At 49.3% G+C, this 27,144-nt stretch overlaps 1 protein-coding gene across 4 annotated transcripts in view; it reads right to left on the reverse strand.

Annotated features, from left to right (window-relative positions):
- LOC122394681 (monocarboxylate transporter 14-like) overlaps window positions 1–26,164 on the reverse strand; it is an 83,505-nt gene extending 57,341 nt beyond the window's left edge. The window contains exons 1-2 of one of the 4 annotated variants that reach the window (XM_043391716.1): window positions 26,096–26,164; window positions 7,190–9,602 (exon numbers count right to left, since the gene is read on the reverse strand). In XM_043391716.1, coding sequence (XP_043247651.1) covers window positions 7,190–8,896 — 1,707 coding nt within the window. In that variant the 5' untranslated portion in view covers window positions 8,897–9,602; window positions 26,096–26,164. The other 3 variants (XM_043391714.1, XM_043391717.1, XM_043391715.1) reach the window with 3 other exon arrangements.
- Window positions 26,165–27,144: the final 980 nt, after the last annotated feature.

The raw sequence follows: 27,144 nt of genomic DNA on the forward strand, positions 1-27,144 counted from the left end.
TGACCACAGTTTCCCCGACTGAAATAGCGCCGGGCTCTCGTGACCTCTGGCATCACCGCCCGAGGGCTCGGCCGCTGTCCAAGGACGCCCTGCGCGGCGGGCCGCAGTGATAGCCTCTGCCGAGTCCCGTCTCTATCCACCGTTCACCACGCGCCGGATTCATTCATGCCTCTATGCTTCAGCGTCCTACTCGTTGGGTGGCACCACTGTAGTCATAGGCGACTGCAGGGAAGCCGCGGTCAGAATGCCCCAAACGGCAGATTTTGAGGCTTTCTTTAAATTTCTCCGAAACTAGCCAGCATACGATCAAACCTTTTTCCATGATCAGAATAGGGAGCTAGCTATACGAATAAATCGGTCACATCTTTAAGCCAACAAAGCTGAAGACAAAAAAGATATAGCCGGAAAGGCAAAACCTACCCTTAAAACCAGGGTTTCGGAGTCGTGGTAGCGTTTTTCCGACTTCGACTCCGAGCTCCTGTCCGACTCCGAGTCCGACTCCGACTCCGAAGTCCGACTCCGACTCCGACTCCGGGTGACGGGCCTGATACAAGTGATACGAAGCGTTGGAAACGACACTTTATTAACCCGCGCAATGCTGCGGGGTTTTTGAACACCCTCTCCGGCGGCGGCCTTTTTCGGCACACCTTATCATGCATCTTTCCTGCATATGCTGTGAAAATTTCAGACCAAGGTCACTTAACGTTAGGTCACCAGGTCACATCAAGTGACCTCACCTCATAACAAGTTTAAGTGCCTGCCATAGCTACACCGAGTGGCCGATCACTTGGAAACTTTCAGCAATTGATAAGGGTAACAGTATGTACAAAATGTTCATCTCGGAAATTTGATATCGGTGACCTAAGGTCAGAGTAATCTTCCGACCCCTCCATTATAAGTCAACAGGAGAAAATTGAAATGCGCCTCTTTTGGGCCAATGTCATTCGAAACAAAGCTGGTGACATACGATTGGGAAAAAGTTTAGCCGTTCTTTTGGTGCGGAAGCGTCTTGGGATCTCAATCACATGAGGTGATATGAAAATATTCGAAAATAATTTGCTCTGTTGTACCTATTTCGTCTCCGTTTTGTATTTTGTCTGTTTTATTTATATATTTGCACACTGATGAAGTACCTAATATCGAAACCGGTTTGTGCAATACCTATATGTGTTCACATTATCGCTTTTCACACACTCATTCTAAACACTTTCAAGCATCGAATTACAAGTAAACATAACACAATGAACCGGAAAATGACACCCGTGACTCCTCGTTATGTCTCTGAGGTCATCTCGGGTCATGAATGATATCTAACAGTTTTTCGCTAATACCTTTTGATAGAGGCACGCTAGAGTGATGAAAACGCTTTAGATCTGTTCGGCTCGACGATACGGATCGACTGATAGGCAACATGACCTTTTCTGGTTAGGCCATTACCTTCATATTACCTTGACCTGAGATCAAATTTTAAAGTTGACGTTTCCAGGTCAAATAATAGTTAATTCGATGCGTCTTGAGAGGAACATGATGCTGATAAAAGTAATCTCGTGCAAGTTTTGAGTAAAAAGTTATTGCAGCAAAACCGTTTCCGCAAAGAACGTCTATTTTGACCGTTTTTGCCCCCTGCAGACTAAATCGTTGGCCTCAGGCTAAATCTGAGAGGGTTACTCAGAAAGACCGTCAAAAGAGCTTTCCAATGCGTTTTTCCGTTGTGCTATTGCTCTATCCGTTCCTGAGTAATTAAGCGCCGGTCTGTCGAGACTTATCGAAGTTTGACCTGGGAAGTGGCGAAATTTTACCTTCGGTGACCTCTGGTGACCTGACCTTTGACCTGATCTAAAAAGTGTCTAAAGAAATGTCTTCACTATTTTTGACGCTCTTTCGAACGCCGCCTACGGCGTGTCGCGACGTGGCCCAGGAGCTGAGTTAGAAGGGGTGGGGTGTTCACACCCCCCACCCCCAGCAGGGCGTGGAAATCCAGAACAAGATGTGTGCGAAAGTTATTTTTGATCACCAGAAGCGAACTCTACCGCGGGGGCCACTGGTTAAAAACAACTGAACAGTGATATCACCGATTCTAGTTAACTTCCCGGAGTCGGAGTCGAGGCAGCTTCACCGACTCCGACTCCGACTCCTGGCTGCTTGCCACGACTCCGGGCGACTCCGACTCCGACTCCGAAATCCTGCTTAACCCTATTAGTGGCAGGCTCCTGGCTACCCCATATTAGTGGCAGGGGGGGGGGCTGTTTACGACCCCCCCCCCTTGATATCTCGAGATCTAACCGGCCGATTTTCAAAATTCAAACGGCATTCGATTTGGCTCAACGAGATCTACATTTCTAAAAAAATAAAATTAAAAAATGTCAATAGGGGGTAGAGGGGGGTAAAAACGGTTAAATTGCAGATACATTTTAGACTGTTTATCACGGCCAGGTTTCTGAACCAATCTCAACGCAACTTTTGCCGATCGATAGAGAATGAACCAGGAATTCACATGGATCCTAAAAATATGCATTTTCAAAAATCATAGGCGGATACAGATCATTGAGATTGGGGGTACACAAAAAGTATAGTAAATAAGGTTTTTGTTGGTACTGTTTCTAAAAAGGGTGGCAATGGTCTTGTCATGTTACAATTTTCTTATGAGAGAACGACTAAAATTGTATTGGTCATGCATAGGCGGTGTCAGGGCACTTATGTTGGGAGGTAAAAAATAACCCCCCTTTTTGGACGCCTGGATCCGCCTATTATAGCAAAAACGTGTCAAAAGAGGATGCACAATAACTTTGTATATGTTATCACATGATACCCTTCATTCACTGTCCGTAAAACTGGTGCAGAATCGTGATCTTCGCCCAAATGACTCGCTTCACGAATAGGACCCCCAATTCCCAGTGCTCTGGAGCCGCCCCTGGTAAAGTTATGAACTTGAAATTTTCAGGGAATGTGCCCAATTTAGTTTTAGGAAAAGTCAGAAAATTTCAGCATCGTAGCTTAAGCGGTTTCGGAGATATTCCCGAAAAACCTGAGGGGTGGATAAAAACAACCCCCTGCCACTAATAGGGTTAAAACCCGCGAGACCTGTACGTATCCTATAATGCTCAAATTGTAGGAGCTTCATTGTCAACGGCATTACTTCAATTACGGAAGCAGTAGCCGAGATATAATTAAATCATTATTCAAATAATTCTTTAAAAAATGTATGGCAATGCCTTAACAGCAAATAAATGCAATGCAAATGATAAGTAGAAGAAACACTTTATTCACTCGATTTTCTGAGCGCGAGAATGCCCACGCTGTAATTTATTTGGTCAGGAATCCACTTTTCAGGAGAATTCTTCAAGCATGTTGGTGTTTTCCATAGTTAGCTATCACGTTTTCCATAAATACTTTAGGTATTCATTACACATATGTGTGTCTCTAAAAGAAAAAAAAATACCCCATAAAAAGTAAAACACATAACTTTTGCTATTCACAAAAAGTAGGTACGCAAAATTTCCAATAGCGACGGCGACAAGGCATTGATCAATCACGTTGAGTGTTTCCTGCTGGCGTTGATTTGTACCGTGGGCAAAATGGCGTGAAAAGAATTGCCGTACTATTCTCTTTATAAGATTGCGTGCATAGGGTGCCGTAAATAGAGTGACGTGGAATGATAGTACGGCATTTGGTAGCACACCCTTTATAAGATGGGCCCAGGGGCCGTATTCACGTCGATCATTGTCGTAAGAATTTTCTTACGGATGACCTACCTCTTAAAGTGACCATCCCACCGTAGCATTAGTTTTGAGTTGAGATAGCCAAATTGGTGGCCATGGCCTGAAAATACCGGTTTGGACTTTAGGCACTCACAGCATCAAAAAATGATTTACTTCGGAGATATGGAATTTCAAACTTGCAGTTTTCGGATTCTAAGGGGCTAATGCATTGGAATGCCCCCTTAGAATTTGTGACGTCTGCGGAGATCTAACGATTTTTAAATCTTAGACTAAAACCATCGTTAAAGGAAGACTGCCACCTTCAAAAAGTTTTCTCAGATCGGCCTATGATTTATTCCCTGGACAAAACAAAATTTTAGAATTCACCTGACAAAGTATCATCACGTGAATCGCGAAAAAATGTCGATTATCATACAATTATCAATCGGTTAATGTCTAGCGACAATGTTTACACATCACTAGACTTCAAGGTCATAAGATTATTACATTTTATTTGAAAAAGTAAGGTATTTTATGATTTACTAATATATGATTTCATAAGAAATTGGCCATGTTTAATTTATTTTGCATTTAAGTTCGTAAAACATTTTTAAAAATCATGGCTCATTTGGAATGGGTCTGGCCCATGTTAAACCCCATTTCCCACACTTTTTTGGAAAAAATGAACTACTGAATATATAAGTTTAACTTTTATTTTGACACTCCAAAATTCTTCTCTGATCTCGAAACAATCAAAGTTTTGACATATATTTACCAAAAGATAAGAAAATCCGTGTTTCAAAGTTATCGATAAACAGTAGAGATGTCGGTTTTCTTGGACTAAAAAAATGGCATCAAACTGAACTTTGGTCTCCGATTTCTCGCAAACGGGTTCGAATTTCGGAAAACCGACTTCAGTCTGGGACATAGGTGGCTCAGCTCTAGTGAAAACCGTTTTGTGGAAAAAAGGTGGCAGTCTACCTTTAACATGTGGTGGTATAGGTACACTGCTTTGCGCGCAACGTCTGCCGCATTTCCAGGCTGCCAAATTATTGCTTCCAAATAAGTCGCTAGGAACAGCGGAGATCCCAAAAAGTAAACAAAAGTTAAAGGTAGTGAGCCAGCTTTCCTGGACCGTATGGAGTTAATGGCCCAGATAAGGAGAACCGGATTTTTAGAACTTATCCATACCTTCAAAACTCATGGAAACGTCTTAAATTCTTCAAATTTTGAGTACCCCAGTGCGCAATTCGCCCCGACGGGTTGTCGGTCGTACCCCAACCACATTTCACACCACTATGAACAATAAATGCACATACTGAAATCGCTATTACCGATATGCTCATCCAATCAAGTTTCGATAAACCCGTTCATCATCATCTCCTGCGGTTTCGAACAAGCCTGTTAGGTGGTGCGGTAGACCGCGTCCAAAGCCAGGGCCCCGGTAACGTGAGGTAGCCGAGTCGGGGCAGCGTGCGCTGACCCAAGCCGGGGCCGCGCGTCCTCCCGGTGTCATGTGATAGCCTGGGGCTGCCCGTGGGGATGCGGTAGACCGCGCCCAAAGCTGCGGCCCCGGCTTGGGTCAGCGCACGCTGCCCCGACTCGGCTACCTCACGTTACCGGGGCCCTGGCTTTGGGCGCGGCTTCTGCTCATACTTTGTGGTGCGGTGGTGGTGCGTCGGGCCGCGCGCTCTGACTTCGGCCAAGAAAAATGCGTCAGCTGATCATTGTCATTTCTGCCACTTGCGTGTAGTGAAATGGGGTCATAACTTAACCCTATTCCTGGCGGGCTCCGCCGGGACAAGAAACTGGCGGGGGGGGGGCCGATTCGGCCCCCCCCCCTGAGATCTCGAGAACGAAGCAAGATAGCGACAAGCGGTAAACGGCATCGGATACGCACGGTCAAGATCTACAATTTTTACTAAGGTCATTTTCAGGTCAGGTCAAAGATGACGTCACAGGGGTCGAAAAAGTCAAATTGGCGGCGCTAGATATGGAGAGAGTTTTTCTCGAATAACTTTCGAATTAGTCAAGATAGGAACAAACTAAGAGCATCATCGTGATCCTCTCGTCAATCCGCATCGAATGATATATATGTTGACCTCGAAAGGTCAAGGTCAAAGGTTGACCTCAGGTCACGTGACCTCGAGGTCATCATGTATATCATTCGATGCGTCTTGACGAGCTGAACACAATGAGACCATCCACGCGTCTGTATCTTGTTCCTGTACGGAGTTATTGGCCAAAAACCTTTGGTGACCTTTGATGACGTCACATGACCTCACAGCTGCCCAACAGCAAAACAGACCTCAAGGTAGTGAAGGTTGATCGTATATGAAGTCATGTATGGTATATGGGGCCATTCCGACCCGTTTTAGTGGTAAAAACAGGGAGTTGATTTTTCCCCCATTGACTTATAATGGGGAGGTCGCGAAACTGACCTGACCTTAGGTCACCGATATCAAAATTCCGAGATATACAAATTGCACATACTGGTACCCTAACTAAAGCCTGAAGAGAAGAAATTGATCGGTCAAAAACTCTAGCTCTGGCGTGATTGCAAACTTTTCTGAGGTAGGGTCACCAAACCGCCTCTGGTGACCTGACCTGAGGTCAGATCAACTCAAAATTTTCAGACATGTTGCGTAGAAGCCTTTAAGGAAAAGTCAGAAAATTTGAGCTTCCTAGCTCAACGCGTTTGGGAGAAATAACCAAAAAACCTCAGGGGGGGGGGGGGGCTCCTGAGGCCCCCCCCCCCGCCAGGAATAGGGTGAAGAGACGGCTTTTTCATATCAATTATTTTACATAAAATCATATTTCAAACCATAAATAATGTTCGACAGCCAAATAAAAGAAACAATACCAATACAGGCTTACAGTTTAAGGCTCGACATTGTGTTGTCTACGATTAGACAGCTGATAACTCATTCCCGTACGTCGTAACTCTATAATGACCTTTGCTTATTGTCACATGTGCGCCGCATTCGCGATTGTTGCCGACGCCTGTTTGCAGGTCAGCCCACTACAGTTGTTATGGATATCGAAAAACCGATAAACTTTTAGGCGAAAAAGGCACTATTCCAGGCCCATTTTTGATTTTTTTTGCGATATTAGGTAAAAACAGAAGCTTCTTATCCTAGGAAAAATAAAATGGGAAATCTTTCAAAGGTGGCACACTACCTTTAAAGCCTAATGTCTTGAAAAACAGTGAATATTTTTCGGTGAAATTTGGTATTCATTTTTTATCTTTCCCAGCCAAGGGACATCACTTTTATGCCAATTCATTAACTTTTTTGAAGGTGGGAGGGTCCCATTAAGCAAATTTTTTAATCACGTGAGCTTCGTCGATAAAAACTTAAGAAGTGTCGACGTGAATACCAAATACTACTTACAAAAGAAAATCGACTTACGAAGTCGACGTGAATACGGCCCCAGGCCCAGACAGAGATATCTGCCACTCGGACGTCGCCCACCACTCGGATGTCACCTACCACGCCTACGACGTTGCTCACGCCGATGACGGAGATGAGCATGCTGGCGTCCTCGTCCGACGCGCCCCTGCTGATGGCGTCGTCGGCCAGGTAGACGTAGGGCACGTCGTAGAACATGTACAAGACGAAGTTGGACAGTGCGAACAGCACGAAGCCGGGCAGTCGGAAGAAGGCGGGGTCAACCATCTTGCGCAGGGTGCCGCAGACGCCGCCCAGGTAGCTGCAGTAGTGCTCGCCATCTCCACCGGCCGCGGCGGTGACCGTCGAGTAAATGTCCGGACATGAGGCGGCCCTCGGTCGGTAGCGTTGGATGTTCAGCATGGCGCCGCGGTACGTAGTCGACTGGCGCCGCAGTCTGCGGCTGCGCAGATGGGCCGCCGACGGCGCCGAGTCGCAGCTCAGCGGCGGCAGTAGGTGACGCAGCCGCCGGTCGCCACCGGATTTACCCGCCAGCACAGCCGGACTCTCTGCATCCAGCAGGCCGTGCCAACCCTGCAGCTCGTCGCCTTCAGGGACACCCTCGCCGGTTGGCGAGCTCGTGTTGATGCCGCCGCCGTCTGCCGGGAGTCTCTGATAGGTGGTGAGGCCGGCCGGCCGTTCTGTCAGCAGCTGCGGATACAGACGGCTCACCAGCTCACGTAGGCTCCGGTTGGACTCGATCGTGTTGAGCACCTCCGGAGAGAGGTCGCCGTCGGCCAGCCATGTGGGCAGCTGCAGCGCCGAGCTGTGCAGCCGCTCTAGCTGCTCAGCGGCCGGCGGCCGAGCGGCCAGCGCGCCCCGCAGCCGCTCCACGTCCGGCAGCGAGTCCGAGTCGGCCGTCCAGCGCTCCGAGTCCCCGTCCGCCGAGAGCGTGCACTGACTGCAGCGCTCTCGGCGGCTGCGCTTAGTCCAGTCGAGGTCCCGCATCAGCATACCGCAGACGGCCACGTTGAGCAGAATAGCGGAGAGGACGAGCAGCGCACCGCGCCAGCCGTACTCCTGCAGCAGGTGCTCCACCAGCGGCGGAAACAGAAACGTGCCCACGCCCGTGCCACACACGCTGATACCGGTGGCCAAAGAGCGGCGCTGCTCGAAATAGTAGGCCACAATCACCACGGCCGCCACGTAGCACACGGACAGGCCGATGCCGGGCAGGATGCTGAAGGTCACAAAGAGAAGCTCCATCGAGTTGGCGAAGTAGCTGAGCAGGAAGCCGGCGGAGGCCAGCAGCGAGCCGGCCACGGTGCACCGCCTGCAGCCGAACCTGTCCACCAGCGAGGAGGCCAGCGGGCCGAGCAGCAGCGGCAGCGCCAGGAAAATGCTACCCAGCCAGGCCGTCGTGCCCTTGGACGCCCCGAACGAGCGCAGGAACTCGACGAAAAACACACCGAACGAGAAGCCGATTCCGTCGGCGATCATGTTGACAACGAAGGAAGCGGCCACCACTACCCAGCCCCATCCGCCGTCCGGCGCGTGCCGCTCCAGAGTCAGTGAGTCGTCGTCCGGCGAGGACACGTCGCTGAAGCGCGACGAGCAGGAGGACGCCGTTCTGCGACGCTCCCGCTCGGTGCGGCCCGACGATGAATGAGTGACCTGAAACCGGACCTGCGGCGAGATGGCCGGGCTCGTGCAGTGCAGCGACGACGGCACCGCCGCCGTGCCCCGGCCGCCCGCAGTCAGAGAGGCCGTGTGGGCGGTGACGGCGGGAGGCGCTGTCTGGCGCTCCATGCTCGCGGTCACAGGGAAGGCGCTGGCTGCCGCTCAGAGGCTGCTGGCAGTCGGTACTGGCAGCACCTTCCGCATACGCTACCGGTCCGGTCCGCTCTACTTCTCAGCGTCACGGGTACGCCGCCGCCGCCGGGGCGACCTGTCCCAGCAGCCTTCAATATGTCTCCGACCAACACATTCCAGCACAAATCGCCGCTCCACACTCTCGGCTCAAAAGATTAGTTTGAGTGCACTGTGCAGCGCTGCTGCCCACGCTCTCGGACGCCGAAGCACGCCATGCCCCTGTGCCTTGTACAGCAGCTGCTCCAGACGCATAGTACACCCTCAAATATTACAGAAAACGGTAAGAGGTGTGGTACTCCAGAAGAAGATAGTATTTTAAGCTTAACTGCCCGATCTACAGAATTAAGCGCAGCATTGCAATTCATGTACATGCACTAGGCACTATAGAATTTTCGCCACTTTCAATAAAGTTGGGGTAGAGTTCATTCTGATACACGATCTTCCATATGCTAAGGCTAAGGGTTGAGTCAGCTGGCGGTGTCCGCAGTTTCTGCTCCAGCGCAGACGCTTACTGGCGCACCAACTGGCCTGAATGACGTCGCTTGGGGGTCGAATCAGGCGTTGATGTACAAAGCCGCAGTCGCGCACTTCGAGCGTCCGCCGGCGTGTCACCATACTCGGGTCAGAGCATCGGCTCCAGTGTCTGCAACACAACCGAAAACAAGCCGCTCAGTGTATCGCGCGCGCTGCCAAACTGGAGATGTTCCAAGACAGATTATAACATCACACCCTAGCCTGAAGTTCCTTAACCTGCGCCCCATTGGACTATTCCCGCACCCTACCACCCGTTTGGGGGGGGGGGCGTTTGCCCCCTTCCACCCTAAGATCTCGGAGAGCTACCGACCGATTTTCAAAATTCAAACGGCGTTCGATAGCCCCACCGGGCAACTACCACGTGATCAAAATTCATTGACCCAGGTGCAGCCGATGACGTCAAAGGTCAGGGCAAAGGTTGCATTTTGGACCGTTTGTAGGCCTTCTTTCTAAGAAATGTGTTCATATAGCATCGAGTAAAAGATATGCCGTCGAAAATCAAATCATCGATCGAGCAATGGTTGTCTAATACTTTGATTGACAAATGAGGTCGCTGATAGGGGAGAGTGGGGTAAGATGTGGGGTAAGTGGGGTAAGTGGGGTAAGGGTGGGACAGACGCCCCACCCCCTCTAACAGCGAAACGAAAAATATTCATCTAAATTTATGGTTTCCGCCTTTTCTGCTCATTTTTGCCGAGCGTATGACAACATTAGCCATTTACCCGTTAGCCGGTACCCGTTTTTTTTTTCTCAGGTCAACCGGTGACCTCTGAGGTCAGGTCACGTGACCCAAAGCACGTGTTCAGTTTTTCATAAATAACTCCGCAAAAATGGCCAAAGAGCCGCGATTTTGACAGCATCGTGTTCGCCTTTTTCAGGTGCGTCGAATGGTATACTTTTTTGTCAGGGTGAGGTCAACTTGAGGTGTTGACCTCTGCTCAAGATCAAGTCCGTGCCCCAGGTCACGAAGCTTGTCGAAGGAGGTCATGTTGCATATCATTCGATTCGGCAAGTCTTCCTGAGTCCATTGGTGGCTTCCCCAACTCGCTAGCTCAAATTGATCGGGAGTTGTTCACGAAAAAAGTCTTACGACCCAAGTGACGTGATAAATGACGTCACGCAAGGTCAATAATGCAAAAGTGAAAACTTGCAAGGAGTAAATGGAATTACGATTCCGACGTGCTTGAAATAGTTTGAGATCGTGCCTGGCGCCAAAATAGCAGATTTCATATTTCCCGGTTACTTGGTCACGTGACCACGGTACCACCTGACCTCATGTGACTTTTAGGGAAAATCCGAGATATAAGTTGTGAGACCTCAGAAGGATATTTAAACCTGTAAGTTTCATCTCCCTGTGAAAATTCCCCTGGCACTGAGGGCGTTGCAATGTTGTGACACCTGAGGACCGTGCAGAGGTTTATTATGACGTCATAGGGTTGTGACCTGACCGGACCTGAAAATGCGATTAGTGTCACAATATGCGGCTTGGATCAAAGGTCAGCTATGCCAAGTTTCAGCTCCATATCGCTGGCGTGCTTGAAGCTATCGCCGAAAAAAAAAACGGGAAGGGGCGACATATTTCAAACTGGGCCAAAGTTGCCTGATTTCGATCTTTAAGTGTGTGGCAACATTGTCCACCTATACCAATTTTCATTTTAAAGAAAAGAATTACCACTCTGAATTTTTGTGTAACCTGAGCTTACTTTGAACCACTACAAGTTGGAAACCACAAGGTCACTAATGGCGCACCCGTTTACCGTCCTCACTGGATCCTAGCCAACCCTGATTTTCCCTTAATTTTTCATGGGTTGTTTTAACCCTCGCCCATGTAGGGGGGGGGTTGGTGCAACCCCCCCCTGAAGTTTTTCGGAAATAGTGCAAAAACGGCGGCGCACAGCGCCGCCAAATTTTGGGTACCTTATGGGGCAGACCTTGCGCATCTTTTGATAAAAAAATTGACCGGGTCATGTCAGGTCACGGAGTTATGACGTCACAAAGGGAACAGCCTCCGGCCGGATTTTCACAAACTGAGTGCCAACGCCCGAGGTTTCCTGCCGGTGGTACGGACATCGGTTGATGGATCGTGATGAAACTTCCCATGCATGTTGGGGCAAGTATTGGCTATCATATGGTATAAGAAACTTGACCGGGTCAGGTCAGGTCACGGAGCTATGACGTCACAAGAGGAACAGCGTCCGGTACTATTTTTGAAAAGCGCCCGAACCACTATTTTGCTAATTCTTGTCACCTCAATGGGAATATGCAGCAATATTAGCTTCTATAGGGAGCAAATGGACATCCCAAATCCAAAAATACAATCAGATTTCAAAAATTTAAATTTTGATTTTTCGAATTTCTGCCGCCGACTGTGACCTTGCCGACTTCCGGCGCTCCCAACGCGCCATTTTTAGAGCTAGGGAAACGAAATACATACCAAACGATAGAGAATTGATCAAGGAACACGATAGTGAAAGTTTCAAGTCGATATCTTCCACCGTTTTGCCGCAATCGCCGCGGAAAATTTGAAAAAGTATATTTTTCCGAAAATTTGACCTTTGACCGGTCAAAAGTAGGTCAAATGTTGACCTAGGACCAAAAAATATACCCCCAATCGCGAGATCTCGGCGAGAGCAATCCGTTGGTCTTTTCCGCTAAGCTCTACGACGCTCCGTTTTCAAACGCCAAGGGGGGGTCGCACCAACCCCCCCCTGCATGGGCGAAGGTGGCAGATCGCCGTTTACGGGCGAGGGTTAAAACCCCATAGCCCTTTAACTTGGTCTTAGGAACAACTCAGGGCTGCTCCCAAAGGTAACCGATGAACAGTCTTACTAAACCATAACAACAACTTTTCTGTACTAGGTAGGAGTGTAAAAAGCTACAGCAAAACAGAGTCTGTTTCCAGTGGTGGGCCAAAGTTGCCCTTTGTGACCAAAGTTGCATTCCACTGGAGGCTGCATTCCGGTTTTTCAAAACCTTTTTTTTCTTAATCAGAAAATATATTTTTGTAATTGTAAATAAATATTTTTCAAAATTTTCAAAATTTTGAAAATTCCAGAAAGCAGTTTGATAGCTACGTATATGTGTAGTACACTCATGTAAAAAAAAATTAGATCTAGCTTTAAAACTGAGCTCTTGAGAGCGTTTCCCGTAATTCAATATTTTGCATCAAAATCGGCCGACATGACGTCACTCTGACGTCATTTCCGACCAAACTATGGTAGCTAGAAAGTTGAAAATTAAACACAAGGTGTCAAATTGATGCCGCTGAAGGTACCGCAAGTTTCGTGTTGATCCGTCAAACGATTAAGAAGATATTGCCAGCCCCCCCCCCTCATGCGCGGGTTAAAAGTTACCCTAAGTAAGGTAGAAGTCGCACGTGAGCAGGTTTGATAAGAAGGCGGTGTCCCAAAGTCATATTTTGGTTTGGGTGTTGGAAGGGGATATTCCTCTGCAAAGAGGGCCGAGAGTGGAAAATTGCAAGTCGGACAGGCACAAAAAAGTGGAGAACAGGGATCATCTAGTTATTTATCTGTGAATATTGGAGGATGTGGGAGCCACTTTATAAGATGATTGAATGCAATTTGAAGGTAGGTAGGTAAAAGCCAGCCAGCAAATATACACACATATGCCCCTTTATTGGTAAAATCTTGAGTAAAAATTTGCTAAGGAAAACTTGGAATCAGTGAAAAATTACCTCTATTTGGATGTCACTTCCCACCCAAACTGGCAATTGTTGGGACACTGAGTCAGAGAATGGTTCTCTACAGTCCATTGAGCCTCTAAACTCTCCCATTATGTGAATGTAAGGTAAGGTAATATAGGGCAACTTAATAATATAGGGTCCTAAGATTCCTAAGATTATCATGTTGGCTAGGTGGCTGTGCATTAGCAGACCCCTTCGTCAGCTGACTTGACTCAGAAACTAGCAGGTCGTGGTGTCTGGGTCCTGTGATCGGTAATTGCTGCTCACATACATGGCTCTGTGACACAGGATCAAGCTGAAAAGGAAGAAAGCTAGTCAAGGCAATAATGCGATGCTGCTACACTAGCATTGTACCCCTATGTCATAAAATTGATTAAAAATTGTGTTGGGTTAGGTCAGTCTTAGTCTGACAAGAACGTCTCAACCCCCTAGGAGGTTGAGACGCAGAGGAGAAAAAGAGGATTCGGATGGAATCGAGAGCAGAGGCCAGTTTTACCAACAAAAAAAAAAAATAGCCGCCTGCCGGATTTTTTTGTTTTGTTTTGTTTGTTTGTTAAAGGGACTATCCCACCTTCTAAAATGTTGTTAAAACCAGTTAAATTGTGCCCGACTTTATAGATTGGATGACCAGGAACACGGTTCTGGCATTTATTTTTCATTAAACATCTTAGGCTTCCCATATTCCAAACACAAACTTTCAAATATGTGACGTCACAGCCCAAAATTACCTCCTTCCCCAGGCCACATTACTGTCATAAAGCTGATTCTTTTTACTCTGTAGGCACCACAACAAAGTTCAGACCAAGTTTTAAGCGATTTTCAACGAACAAACCCATTTAAATCAGAATGACTAAACGAGGTGACGTCACACTAACGGTCGCTCCATGTTGAAGATAGGGCCTTGTACAAGGCCCATTTTCAAATGAAGGGAACGAATTTCTTCAACACCAAGAGGCCGCGGGGGTTGCAACCTAGATAGATAGTGGTTTCTGAACCTCGCCGCAAACTTGGCTATCTCAACTCAAACCCCATGTTAAAGGTGGGATAGTCCCTTTAAAGACCGCTTCACATGCAGAGCATAAGCGCACTGGACAGGTAGACGGATAGGGCTTTACGGTTTAGCTCCCTATGTGAAGCAGTCTTTCACAAAAAAATCCCGCAGGCGGCTATTTTTCTATTGGTAAAACTGGTCTCAGATGCACAAAATGAATCTAGGTATTGCGTTTATAAATAAAGACGGGGTAGACTACATACTTCGTAGGATTGGTAATTGAGACAAGACAAATCAATAAAAAACATAAACCAGACAGCTGGAACACTCCCAACCAGGGGCGCGGGAACTACTTTCCGACTGGGGGGGGGGGCACACCATAATAGAGGTCAACCTAGGGTACCCCCAAATCTAGTTTTCTCACCGGTTTTAGGCCACTTATTTTTCACCCCTCGGCTTTTTCAACAACAAAAAAACATTTGCAAAAAAAGTGTGGTATTCCGTCTCAAAGCTGTGGGGGCACCGCCCCCACGGCCCCAGAGTTGGGGGGGGCAAGCTGCCCCCACTGCCCCCGGCTCCCGCGCCTATGCTCCCAACTTTAAAAGGTCGTCGATATGATCCCTTGAATTACCGACCGATAACTGATAAGTGTGAATTCGGTCCCTGGTAAATGTATGGAACGCATTGTATGTAACTACCTTACTTCCTACTTAGAAGAAAATAACTTGCTATTCCCGGAGCAGTATGGATTCAGGGCAGGGAGATCCACACAAGACCAACTGTTGCTGACATAGGTATGACTTTGTATCAGATCAGATGGACGCTGGACACACTACCGATGTAATCCTGTTTGACTTTAGCAAAGCTTTTGACGTGGTAATACATGACTTACTCAATACTCATAGATAAACTTCGGTCCCTAGGAATCCAAGGACCCATTCTTCATTGGATAAAGGAATTCTTATCCCGCGCCAGGCCGGGGGGGGGGGGGGCGAGTTACCAAGTGTGGAACTATACGTCAATTATAGGGCTCTGATTGGTGACTTTGGTCGAGGCACGGTGACTATAAATACGGTGATCTCATCTGGATTTGGTCACGTGATCATTTTCGAGCGCAGCGCACGTGCAGTTGTGGCGAGGGCACTACCAGAAATCCTGGATCCATGCGATTTTGGAGCCAATACAAAGTCTATGGGAAAATGGTTCATTTTTATTTGTTTTTCTTATCACATCTAAACGTTCAAGTTTTTCTCAAAGATACATGCTGATTCATGTGTAGAATTGATTGGTCTTTAACCCTCGCCGGCACAGGGGGGGGGGGGGGGTTGATGCAACCCCCCCTAAGGTTTTTCGCGAATAACTCGCGTAAAAAGCGGCCGATTGCGACGAAACTTTCAGTACCCTCGCATTGATCAATTTTACACGTTCCCTGAAAATTTCATGACCCTGACCCCAATGACCTTTGACCTGTGACCTCTTTTCCGTGACCATGTTTGGCCGAAATCGCGATTCGGCGTATGTCGGCTCGCATTAGCCGCGCGTTTGCAAGCTTTTCGTGGTTTCAAACGTTCAAACATGTGATTTGATGTTGCTCCCATACATTAGGGTGGGTGTCAAGGTCACCTGAAGGTCAGGTCAGGTCTTTGACCTTTGGTGACCTCGGGTGACCTCGGTTCACTTTTTCGAGTTTTACATGTTTCTAGGCTAGTTTTTGGAGCTGAATTCGAATTGAGTAACCATTTGAACATTTACGAAGTAGTTTTGGTGCCTTCGTAACGTGTTACGAAGCTGTCAGAGGCGATTGACACGTATTACGAATACCCGTCACAACCCCTACCGGTTGACCTCACCTGACCTGACCCGACCTGGTCTAAATGCTTAAAAACATCATCTCTGATCAAAACTAACACGATATTCGTGATCAGCACCCCGGAAAACCACATAGCAGCCACACTTTACGACTTTCTAGCAGGTCACGATTTTCCCGGTTTTCGGGTCATTGACCTGACCTGCAAGGTCACCCGATGACCTAGGACCTTAAAATTGGGAATCATCGGCTTCCTCTCGTGACGGGCAACACGCTCGTTTTTTCCGCGAAGCTCTAGCTCGATCAGGGGCCAAACGCGAGGGGGGGGTCGTACCACCACCGGGACGGCACAAGGGGTCGTACCCCTTGTGCCGTCGAAGGACGCAAAATGGCCTGTGCCGGCGAGGGTTAATATGGTATCAATTTTAGATTTTTATCGGATAATTTGAAAAATTGCTTACCATTTAAACTACAAAAAGAGGTGATTGCGGCCACGGGCGTAGGAACGTCATGAAAAGTGGGTGGGCCACCCTGTCAAGGGGCCTCCTTTTCCAGGGGGCCTCCTATTTTCAGGGGCCTCCAACTTTTGCCTCGTCCTGCTGGCTGCTTTCAAGTATGACCTCCAAATCTAGCTTCTGAGCTCGGGCAGATGTACCCAGGGGCGTAACCGCTTAAGCGAACAGTGCGGAAAGTCCGCGCACCATTTTTAAAACTTATTCCCCCTCCGATTTTTTTAGAATCTATTTGCCGCAAACGGCGCATGACCCCTGAAAATCCTTACGCAAATGTCTTCCTCGTTTCCCAGGTGCCCCCATTAGCTTCATAGGCGCCCTCTTTGGCATATAAGCGCCCTATGTATAGTCATCAGAGACATCCCTATATGTCCCACAGTCGCCCCGTTGTCGCATACAATGTGCGCTTATCATAGACGTCTCTCTTTTATGGACACTTGAAGGCGCCTCTCTTTGCCATGCCGGCGCTCCTGTTTCTTATGAATGCCCCCTCAGGCCCCATGGCATTGATCAATTGCAGTCTGCAGATCTCTATTGCATGTGGACGCCCATATATGTAGGCTTCAGAGGCGCCCCTCTTTCGCATTGAGGCGCCCCTATGGGCTTCATAGGCGCCCCTCTATTGTACGTAGGTGTCCTACTGTCTCAGAACCGCTCCCCTTTGGCATGCAGACGCCCATCTTTCGTACGGAGGAGCCACTGTGGTTCTTAGAGATTAGACTTAGAGGTGCTCCCAGACGCAGATGAGGCTCTCGGAGTCGACAGTGTGGGACCTTCAGTCGCTGATGGGTGCCCGCCAGATGTGGACCCTCGGAGACGCCGGTATGGGGCCCTCAGAGATGCCGGTATGTGGCCCTTAGAGACACCGGTGTGGAACCCTCAGATACTTCAGTGTGAAGTTCTTACAATTGCTGGTGTGGAGCTATGAATGCGCTGGCTTAAATCGCTCAGAGGCCGGTACATGGACATTAGAGCTCAGTGAGAGCTTGTGTGGTGCCTTCAGTGGCCTTGTGGAGCCGTTAGACATCAACATGGTGCTCTCAGGAGCCGGTGAGTCCTCGGAGTCACTGGGGGCCTTCAGAGCTCCGAGATACTGGTGTGGGGCCCTCAGAGGTGTCGGTATGGGTCCTTCAAATGTACCTATAGAGCCTTGAGATGCACAGGTGTGGTGGCCCACAGAGGCGCCGGTGTGGGGCCCCCAGAGCCACCGATATAGGGCCCTAAGAGACACTAGTATGACCCTCAAAGGCGCCGCTGTGTGGCGCTCATAAACACTGGCGTGGAGCCATCACAGGCGGGTGGAGCCGTTAGAGGCCGGAAAGGGCCCTTAGATGCCTACAAGGAGCCTTCAGAAGCCGGCGTGGCATCCTTATGGGGATAAGCGTGTCTACTTAGGAGCCCTTGAGGTGCTCTCATGAGCTCTGTGGGGCCCTACCGAGCCGTAATATGGCCACGGCCAGTTGCCGCCGCATGGCTCTTCGGACTATCATTCTCAGGGGCCTCATCTGCCTAGTTTGAATAGAAGGGCCTCTCAGACCATCAGTCTCATGGGCCTCCTCTGGCTAGTATAAATAGAAGGGCCTGTTAGACCATCAATCCTAGGGGCCTCCTCTGGTTAGTATAAATAGAAGAGCCTCTCAGACCATTAATCTCAGGGGGCTCCTGTGGACAGTATAAATAAAAGGGCCTCTCAGACCATCAGTCTCGGGGGCCTCCCTAGAAAAGTGTAAATGTGGATAGAGGGCCCCCTTAGATTCATTAGGAGTGGACCTCTCTGACTATCAGTCTCAGGGGCCTCTTGTGGCCAGTATGAATATAAGAGCCTCTCAGACCATCGGTCTCAGGGGCCTCTTCTGACTAGTGTGGATAGAGGGCCCTCCCAGACCACCGCTTTCAGGGGCCTCCAGTGGCCAGTTATATGAACAGAAGGGCCTCACAGCCATCAGCCTCAGGGGCCTCTTCTGACTGGTGTGAATATGAGGGCTCTCATACCATCAGTCTCAGGGGCCTCCTCTGCCTAGTGTGAATATGAGGGCTTCCCAGGCCATCAGTCTCAGGGGACTCTTTTGGCTGGTGCCGGATTGAGGGACCTCCTAGACCGAAAGTTTTGGGGGTCTCCTCTGGCCAGTATGAATAGAAGGGCCTCTCAGTCCATCAGTCTCATGGGCCTCTTCTGCCTGGTGTGATTATAAGGGCCTCTCAGGTCATCAGTCTCAGGGGCCTCCTCTGACTACAGTGTAGATGGATAGGCCTCCCAGACCATCAATATCAGGGGCCTCATCTGACTATTGAGGATAAAGGGGCCTCCTCCGACTAGTGAGGGTAGGGGGCCTCGGCTAGACCACCAGTGAGCAATAATCGCCACGCACTTTGTATGTGGATCGCTCTTAAATGTAAATACAATACAATACAATACAATACAGTGTCAGGGGCCTATTCTGACTAGTGTGGATGGAGGGGCCTCCCAGACCACCAGTCTCAGACATCTGACTAGTGTGGATAGAGGGGCCTCCCAGACTGCCAGTGTCAGGGGCCTCCCCAGACCAGTGTGGATATTGGGGCCTCCTCAGATCCACTAGGGCCTCTCAGGCCATCAGTCTCAGGGGCTTCGACTGACAAGTATGAACAGAGGGCCTCCTTGGATCCATCACGGCCCCTTGGAGTCCGTGCGTGGGGATTCGTGGAACTTATTTTTACGGAGTTTGTTTATTCTGGAAGGTGACGACGTCCTCTCAAATCGAGACGAGGGGCCTCGAGTAAAAAGTGGGTGGGCCAAAACACATGGTTGGCCCCCCCACCTCGAAAAGTGGGTGGGCACTTGCCCACCTGGCCCCCCCTGTTCCTACGCCTATGATTGCGGCTAAGCATTGCGACAGCCATATCACGTCATTGGGAAATTACGATTTCTTGTGCATCTTCATTTTAACTGTTCTCGAAGCCAGCCTACCTACTGGATGATTCATGCGTAGAATTTGCTGAGCTTTTGTCTCATGTCACTAGTGGTTAATGCCTTTATGAAATAATTAATCAAATCATTTCGCCCCGGCCGGCATGGACGCCGTTGTGAGCCGGTTTTGGCGTCGGGGAGAGAGACAGAGACAGAGACAGAGAGACAGAGCGAGAGACAGAGACAGAGACAGAGACAGAGACAGAACAGAGACAGAGACGGAGAGACGGAGAGACGGAGAGACGGAGAGACGGAGAGACGGAGAGACGGAGAGACGGAGAGACGGAGAGAGAGAGAGAGAGAGAGAGAGAGAGAGAGAGAGAGAGAGAGAGAGAGAGAGAGAGAGAGAGAGAGAGAGAGAGAGAGAGAGAGAGAGAGAGAGAGAGAAGACCAGGGGCCATCGGCGAGGCGGCGTGCCCGCCCGGGAGCTCCACGCCAGGTACTGGGAGCGGGCTCGCCTTTTCCTCGTAGTGACCCATCAAGGCTGGGCGTCGGCGGTACTAGTTTCGCAAGAGATAGACATGATGATGATGATGATGATTTGGTGTTTTAGGGCGCACCAGCAACGAGGCTATATGGCGCCCATATCTAACCAATCTTCCTCAAAGTCGGGGGTTAAAAATCACCTGAAGCCCGGAGGCCGTGATGAACGAAAAGAGGCGAAAGGAATCGAGAAAAGGGGAGTCGTCGCGGAGAAGTGTTCTCAAAGAGAGCTGGGGGCCACGCAATCCAAAAAACCGCAATCGCTCAGCGTCCAGTCTCGGGCACTCGACCAAGACGTGTCGGACCGAAAGTCGGTCACCACATCTGGTACAAATAGGCCTGGAGCCAACGCCGATAAGGAACCCATGGGTGCCATAAGTGTGCCCGGTACGAAGCCGGCAGAGGACCACCTCCTCGCGTCGCGATCTGCGTGAGGCCGACAACCAGGTAGCTAAACCTGGCTTGATACGTAAAAGTTTGTTACCGTGGGATTGGCTCCAGGCCTCCTGCCACTTTCCGAGGAGGAAAGAGCCCACCGCCGGTACAAAGTCCCTGGCGGGTAGAGGGAAACGGCGGGAGCACGGATACTGCGCAGCATGGTTCGCAGCTCGGTCCGCCCGTTCGTTGCCGTGAATACCGACGTGGCTAGGGATCCAGCAAAAAGACACCGACGTACCCTCTCGGTCGAGGGCTGTCACACGAAGAAGAATCTCCTGTGCGAGGGGGTCAGAAGGATAGAATTGTGACAAGGACTGGAGACCACTCAATGAGTCAGAAAGAATGACATATGACCGAGCGGGATTAATCTCGATAAAACACAGGAGTTTGAGGATAGCGACCAATTCGCAGGAAAAAACGGATGCATGTTTAGGTAAGGTAAAACACCGCACAGCGTCGCCGCAGACGAAAGCACACCCGGCCTCGGGACTCGTCTCAGTCCGGCCGCCACCCAGCCGCCCGCCGCGCCTGGCCGGGCTGCTGCTTCGCCGGCCGGGTGGTGCGGGCGGCCCTCCCGGCTCCCGCCCGTCTGGGATGCGCTCCCCATCCGCTCCGCAGGGCGTCGGCGGCGCCCAAGAGGCACAAGAATAACGGCGGTGCTGCGGGTGGCTTGTGGAGTGACGGTGCCGCGCTCCTTCCCCGGCCCCTCGCCGTCCGTCCCCCCTCCCCGGTGCCGTTTTCTTCCAGGGGAGGCGCCCCGGCCGCCGTGCCGGGGCGTAGCGCAGTCCGTGCTTTAAGCACAGTAAAATATCCATCCAAGCTAGATTAAGGTCACGACAACCTAGGATTAAGAGTGGCTACAGACTTCAGACTTTATGCAGACTTAACATTACGGTATTATTGTATATGCAACTAAATGACACACATGGTGTTTGTTCTAACCTTCTCAACAGAAAGTGAACATGTCAGGACAGCACCCCTTGGTGACCATTATACTCAAGGGGTGTAGGCACTGATTCCCCAGGGTGAAGTGATAGGAACACAAACATGAGTCACTAGTTGGCTCTGTGTCTTTCCTCCTGCAGGAAAAATATGTGTGATGCCCAATGTAACTGGTAACTGCATATTATAAAGCTGGAAATATTGTACAAAGTTATGACAACACAAGCAAACTGTGCATGTTACTGCTCTTGTTATTGCTATATGAGACCTCACAAGACACAAAAATATGCATGGTAAAAAGGGAGCAACAATACATTTCAAATGTAGCTTGTCATTAAAATGATCATGAATTTCACTACATCAAAAGTGAGTGATAATCAAAGACTCTGGACAAGAAGATCAGCATAACTACATATGTCTTGTTTCCAAAGCTTAAGTATGATCCTCAATGTTGCAAAAGTTGGTTGGCTTTTACAATAACTTTGAATAAAAAAACAACATAAACACACTTCAAGGAAATCCCAAGATCCATCCAGCCTTTGACATACCTACCCTGTTTGGAATGCTCTTAAACATGCTATGATCTTCACAGCATAGGTAAAACCAACTCAAAATATTACCTTCTTTTATTACAAATAAAATCTTCCCACGAATTTCACTATTGTGACTGCAGAGCTCATTCAGTCAATCAGAGACTGTGCGGAGACTTCATCATTCAAACAATCAGAGAATCAATATGCAGAGACTAGGTAACACTTTGAAATCTAGTGACTTTTCACAAACATCTTTTATGCTACAAGCCTATCCTTAATCAACACTTTATTTATGACTCCAATATGGTGGTGTTCATTTTAAGTGAAAACATTTATCCAGCACTAAGCAGATTATTTTTAAGCTCCACTAACTCCCAATTTCTGCTATATTTCGCTTGGAGTCATTTCATAGTTTGAACTCAAGGTGCCTCGTGCAGGGGCGCGGGAACTACTTTCCGACTGGGGGGGGCACACCATAATAGAGATTAACCTAGGGTACCCCCAAATCTAGTTTTCTCACCGGTTTTAGGCCACTTATTTTTCACCCCTCGGCTTTTTCAACAAAAAGAGAAAACATTTGCAAAAAAAGTGTGGTATTCCGTCTCAAAGCTGTGGAGTGTGGGGGCACCGCCCCCACGGCCCCAGAGTTGGGGGGGGGGGCAAGCTGCCCCCACTGCCCCCCGGCTCCCGCGCCTACGGCCTATGGCCTTGTGGATTTACCTCAGTTATGTAGGTAATTCCACAAGGATTTATGGGCTTCACCTCAGTTATGTAGCTGCTCCCTCAATTTAAGTTTTTCGTTAAATTTCATTGAGGTGTTGCAAGATGGGCTGAAGCCAAATTCTCTTCCCTGCTTAGCTGATGCTCATAATACCTCAACATTTTCAATTCCAATTTTTGTAGCTGTTAACAATTGATAAGGGCCCAGCCCATGTACCAGGCGCGGATCCAGGGGGGGGGCGACGGGGGCGGCCGCCCCCCCCCCCGACATCCGAAAAAGGCGCCCATAGCCCGCGGCAGAGAGGGCGCCCCGAGCAAAACAGAGGCGACACAGCAAAGGTTGAGCAGAAATAGGGCACCTCCTGCAGAAGTTGGGCTCACCAAGCAGGAGAGCGACGCCCAATTGCCCATTCCCAGCAGATCAGAGTCGCCCCAGAAGCAGATGGGCGCCCCCAGCAGAAGCGGGGCGTCTTATTACAAGAATAAAAACATGCCTTCTGTTCAAGAGGGGCACTCCTGGCAGGAGAGGTGTCCCCCTGAAGAGGAGCGACGCCCCAGCAAAAGCAGAGAGGCGCCCCCATTCCAAGAAGAATAGGGGCGCCCTAACAGCAGATAGGCGCCCCAACAAAAAAAAAGAAGCCCCATAATAAAAAATGGGTGCCACTGGCAGAAAAGGGGCGCCCCCGGCAGCGGAGGGGGCCCAGCAGGAGAAAAGAGCCTCCAGCGGGAGACGGGCGCCCCAGCGAAGGGGGGCGCCCCAGCAGAAGAGAGGAGCCCCCTGCAGGAGAGGGGCGCCCCCAGCAGAAGAGGGGCGCCCCAGCAGAAGAGAGGCGCCACAGCAAAAGTTGATCAGAGATGGGGAGCCTTCAGCAGAGGTTGGGCTCGCCAAGCAGGATAGGGGCGCCCCATTGACAATATCCGGCAGACAAGAGACGCCCCAGCAGCAGATGGGCGCCCCAGCAGACAGCAGCTGTTGGGCGCCCCCGGTAGAAGAGGGGCGCCTCATTACAAGAAGAAAAGGAGTATATTCTGCACAAGAGGGGCGCCCCTGAGGCAGCGGAAGGGCAACCCCAGCAGAGGGGCTGTGCCCCAGTAAAAGGAGAGTGGTGCCCCACTCCGAGCAGAAGAGGGGCGCCCAAGCAAAAAGAGGAGCCCCATAAGAAGAAAAGGGGTGCCTCTGGCAGGAGAGAGACGTCCCCCGCAGTGGAAGGGCGCCCCCAGAAGAGGCGTCTCTAGCAAAAGATAAGTGCCCCTGCAGGAGAGGGGCACCGCAGCAAAAGTTGGGCAGAAATGGGGCGCCCCCAGCAGAATTTGGGGTCGCCGAACAGGAAAGGGCCGCCCCATTCACAGTAGAAAAGGGACTCCCCAGCAGCAAAGGCGTGCCCTAACAGAAAAGGTGCACTCCCAGTAGAAGCGGGACGCATCAAGAAGAAGAGGGGCACTTCTAGCAAAAAATGGGCGTCCCAGGACCCAGATAAGTGGGCCGCCATACAGCAAATTGGTCGTTCTTAGAAGAAATGAGGCGACTTCAGCAAAGTGAGCCTCACCATGACGGATTGGGCGATCCAAGCAGAGGTTGGGCGCCCCCGGGAGAAGTGAGGCATACCAGCATAGGTGAGACGCTTCCAGAAAAGAGGGACATCACCGGGAGAAGAAGGACGCACCAGCAAATGGAGGCCACCTTTTTGCTTATCTCTTTTGCTAACGAAGCGGCGCAAATCTACGACATTTAACCCGCGCCGTGCTAGTGGTCTAAGTTTTCCGTGCCGTGCTGGGGGGGGGGGGGGTCACGCCCCCTCGTCTAACTCGGCTCTTGGGCCGCGTAGCGACATGCGGTAAGCGGCATTCGAAAGATCGTCCAAAAACAGGACGAAAACAACTGTCATTTTTTAGGTCAGGTGAAAGGTCAGGTCACCATAGGTCATCAAAAGTAAAATGTTGCCTATTTCAACATTTTTTTCGAAACACCGGCACATACCTGACTCGGATACCAATACAGCTATAGTGCAGCGGAAAAGCGCATTCGATAGCCCTTTCAAAGTTGTTTCCGTAACCTGTCCTCAGATATGACGCAAGGTTAACGGTTTAGTCTTCGGAGGGCAAAAACTCTAAAAATAGCCGTTTTACGAATTAACAATGTCTTCCTGTAATACCTAACTTTTGACTCAAGAGAGTCTCGGCGTTACCTTTGCCAGCATCACGTTTCTGTTCGAGACGCGTCGAATGAACAATATGATGACTTTTAAAGGCAATTTTGAGAATTTGACCTCATGTCAAAGTCATGACCTGACCGGGAAAGATCATACCTATTGCATGTCAGTCGATCCGTATCGTCGAGCTGAACACAACTGAGTTTTTATCGCTCTAGCATGTATCTATCAAAAGTTATTTACAAAAACAAAAAACAGCTGTGAACCTTTCATGACCTGGGATAACCTCTGGAACATAACTAATGAGTGGTCACAGGTGCAATGTTCTTATTAAGTGTGTTAATTTTATCTGTATCCCAATACTTGAGATTGTCTAGAATGGCGCTCGTCCAAAAGAGATGCCTTTCAATTTTCTCCCATAGACTTACCTATACATAATAGAGAGCTCGCAAAGCTGACCTGACCTTAGGTCACATATCAAAATTCCGAGATATATATTTCATGAATATTTTTGCTTTCATCAACTGCTGAAAGTTTCAAGGCGATCGTTCAGTCGGTATAGCAATGGTGAGCGTTTGAACTTTTTCTAAGGTTAGGTCACGTGGAATAACCTGGTGACCTGACCTTGCATCACCCGGGTCTCACATTTTTACAACATGTGCAGAAAAGATATATGATAACTGATAATGTATACTAAAAACGGCGGCGCTGCGCGCAGCCATTTTAAACATATTTGCGAAAAACCTAGGGGGGACGTGACAACGCACCCCCCCTCACGGCGTGGGTTTTAAACTTTCGATTTTGACGACGGTTTGGCGCCCCTGGATTGCCAGGTCGCCCCTATTTCAACTTGCCGCCCCCCCTCCCGAAAATTCCTGGATCCGCCACTGCCATGTACCTAGACAACAATGACGTTACAGCGGAAACCCCTGGCTGTTTCACGGGCGAGCTGCCAGGCTGCTGCCAGCGCATTCCGTGAGCTAGCGTCAACCTCGGGTAGTGTTGGAGGTATAGGCTTGTTGAATGTTGATGTCTCTATGGAAGCCAAAAGTGGCTGGCAGAGTGCCGCAAAACACCACCCTTATTTTTGCACAATAATGGTGTGATAACTTCTTGCAAGAAAATATAAGGTGAAGTGAAGTAAAGTCAGGTCATACATTAATATATACACAAAAGGGTATTAGTATATATTCGGTCCGAGTGGACAAATGTTAAATCAACAGAGAAAACTCCTGAACATAAACAAAATGATCAGAATGTATAATAAAGATAATAGTATAAATAAAAATCGAAGAATCAGCCCATCATCGCTCTTACACATTCACCACTCGTCCACTCCCCCATTCCACGCACAGATTGTTTACCCCTTGGTTTACCGTGTTCGCAGTCTCCCGGACGACGAAGATTCTATACGCCGTCCGACCAATCACGTTCAAGATCGTCGGGGCTCGGCCGCGACTCTCGAACGCCATTGGTCAGATTACGCAGAATCTTCGTCGTCAGGAAAACTGAGAACATGGGGTTACATTTTTCGAGAGTTGATTTTTCGTTATGATAACAAAAGCGCCAGAATTGACTACCAGAATTGGATCCGAAGGTCAAATGGGTCACGTGACTGTCAAGTTCAGATCACGGACGTATAAATAAACTGGACCCGCAACCACCTCCACCCATGGGCGGCGCCACCGGGGGGGACGGGGGGGACAGGTCCCCCGCTATCGAAAGTTAGGGGGGTACAGTACCCCCCTATCGGCGAGGCCCGTTCAATAGTTGATAACAATGCATTATAGAGCTATCCGTCGCATTTAATGCATCGTTGGTTAATCAAGGCAGGTTCTGAATAAAGATTGCTGTTGGGATGCATCGCAGGGGGTCCTGGCCATCTGCAAAAGGTGTGGAGCTGTGATGCCTGTAGTTATAAGGTGATCGGCAGGGCCTCGGGGATCGTGCCCCCTTTTTGGGGCGCCAGGCAGGGTTATTACCTACTTATTACCTCCCCACCCCACTGCCAGACCCCATTGCCGATAATACGAAGTTCACTGAAATTCCATAGATTTCCGTTACTATATGAAAATTTTCCATTCCTAATTAGTCAAATTCAAGCATGGCAGTTCTACCACAGGAACCATTTGAAATCTATGCCATTTAACCCCAGCAATTGTGGGAAAAAGTGTTCGGATAGATCACAGGCAGGACCAAAAAAGCACGCAGTAGCCCAAGACCTTATAATTGGATATAGCATCGGCTCCCCCAGGGTGAAACAGACCAGTCAAGAAACCTGTTCCATAAGAAGAGCCACTAATGCTAAAGAGATGTGGGATGAGGTTTCCAGAGACCTTCATTACCTTCCAAAGGGGGTGCCCCGCCATTTGCCAATCCCTGCTGTAGTTGTTACGATTGGAGGGTGAATATGAGAACGATGCAG

This window comes from Amphibalanus amphitrite, unplaced genomic scaffold, assembly GCF_019059575.1.
Source record: "Amphibalanus amphitrite isolate SeventyFive unplaced genomic scaffold, NRLGWU_Aamphi_draft 000605F_arrow, whole genome shotgun sequence".
NCBI lineage: Eukaryota > Metazoa > Arthropoda > Thecostraca > Balanomorpha > Balanidae > Amphibalanus > Amphibalanus amphitrite.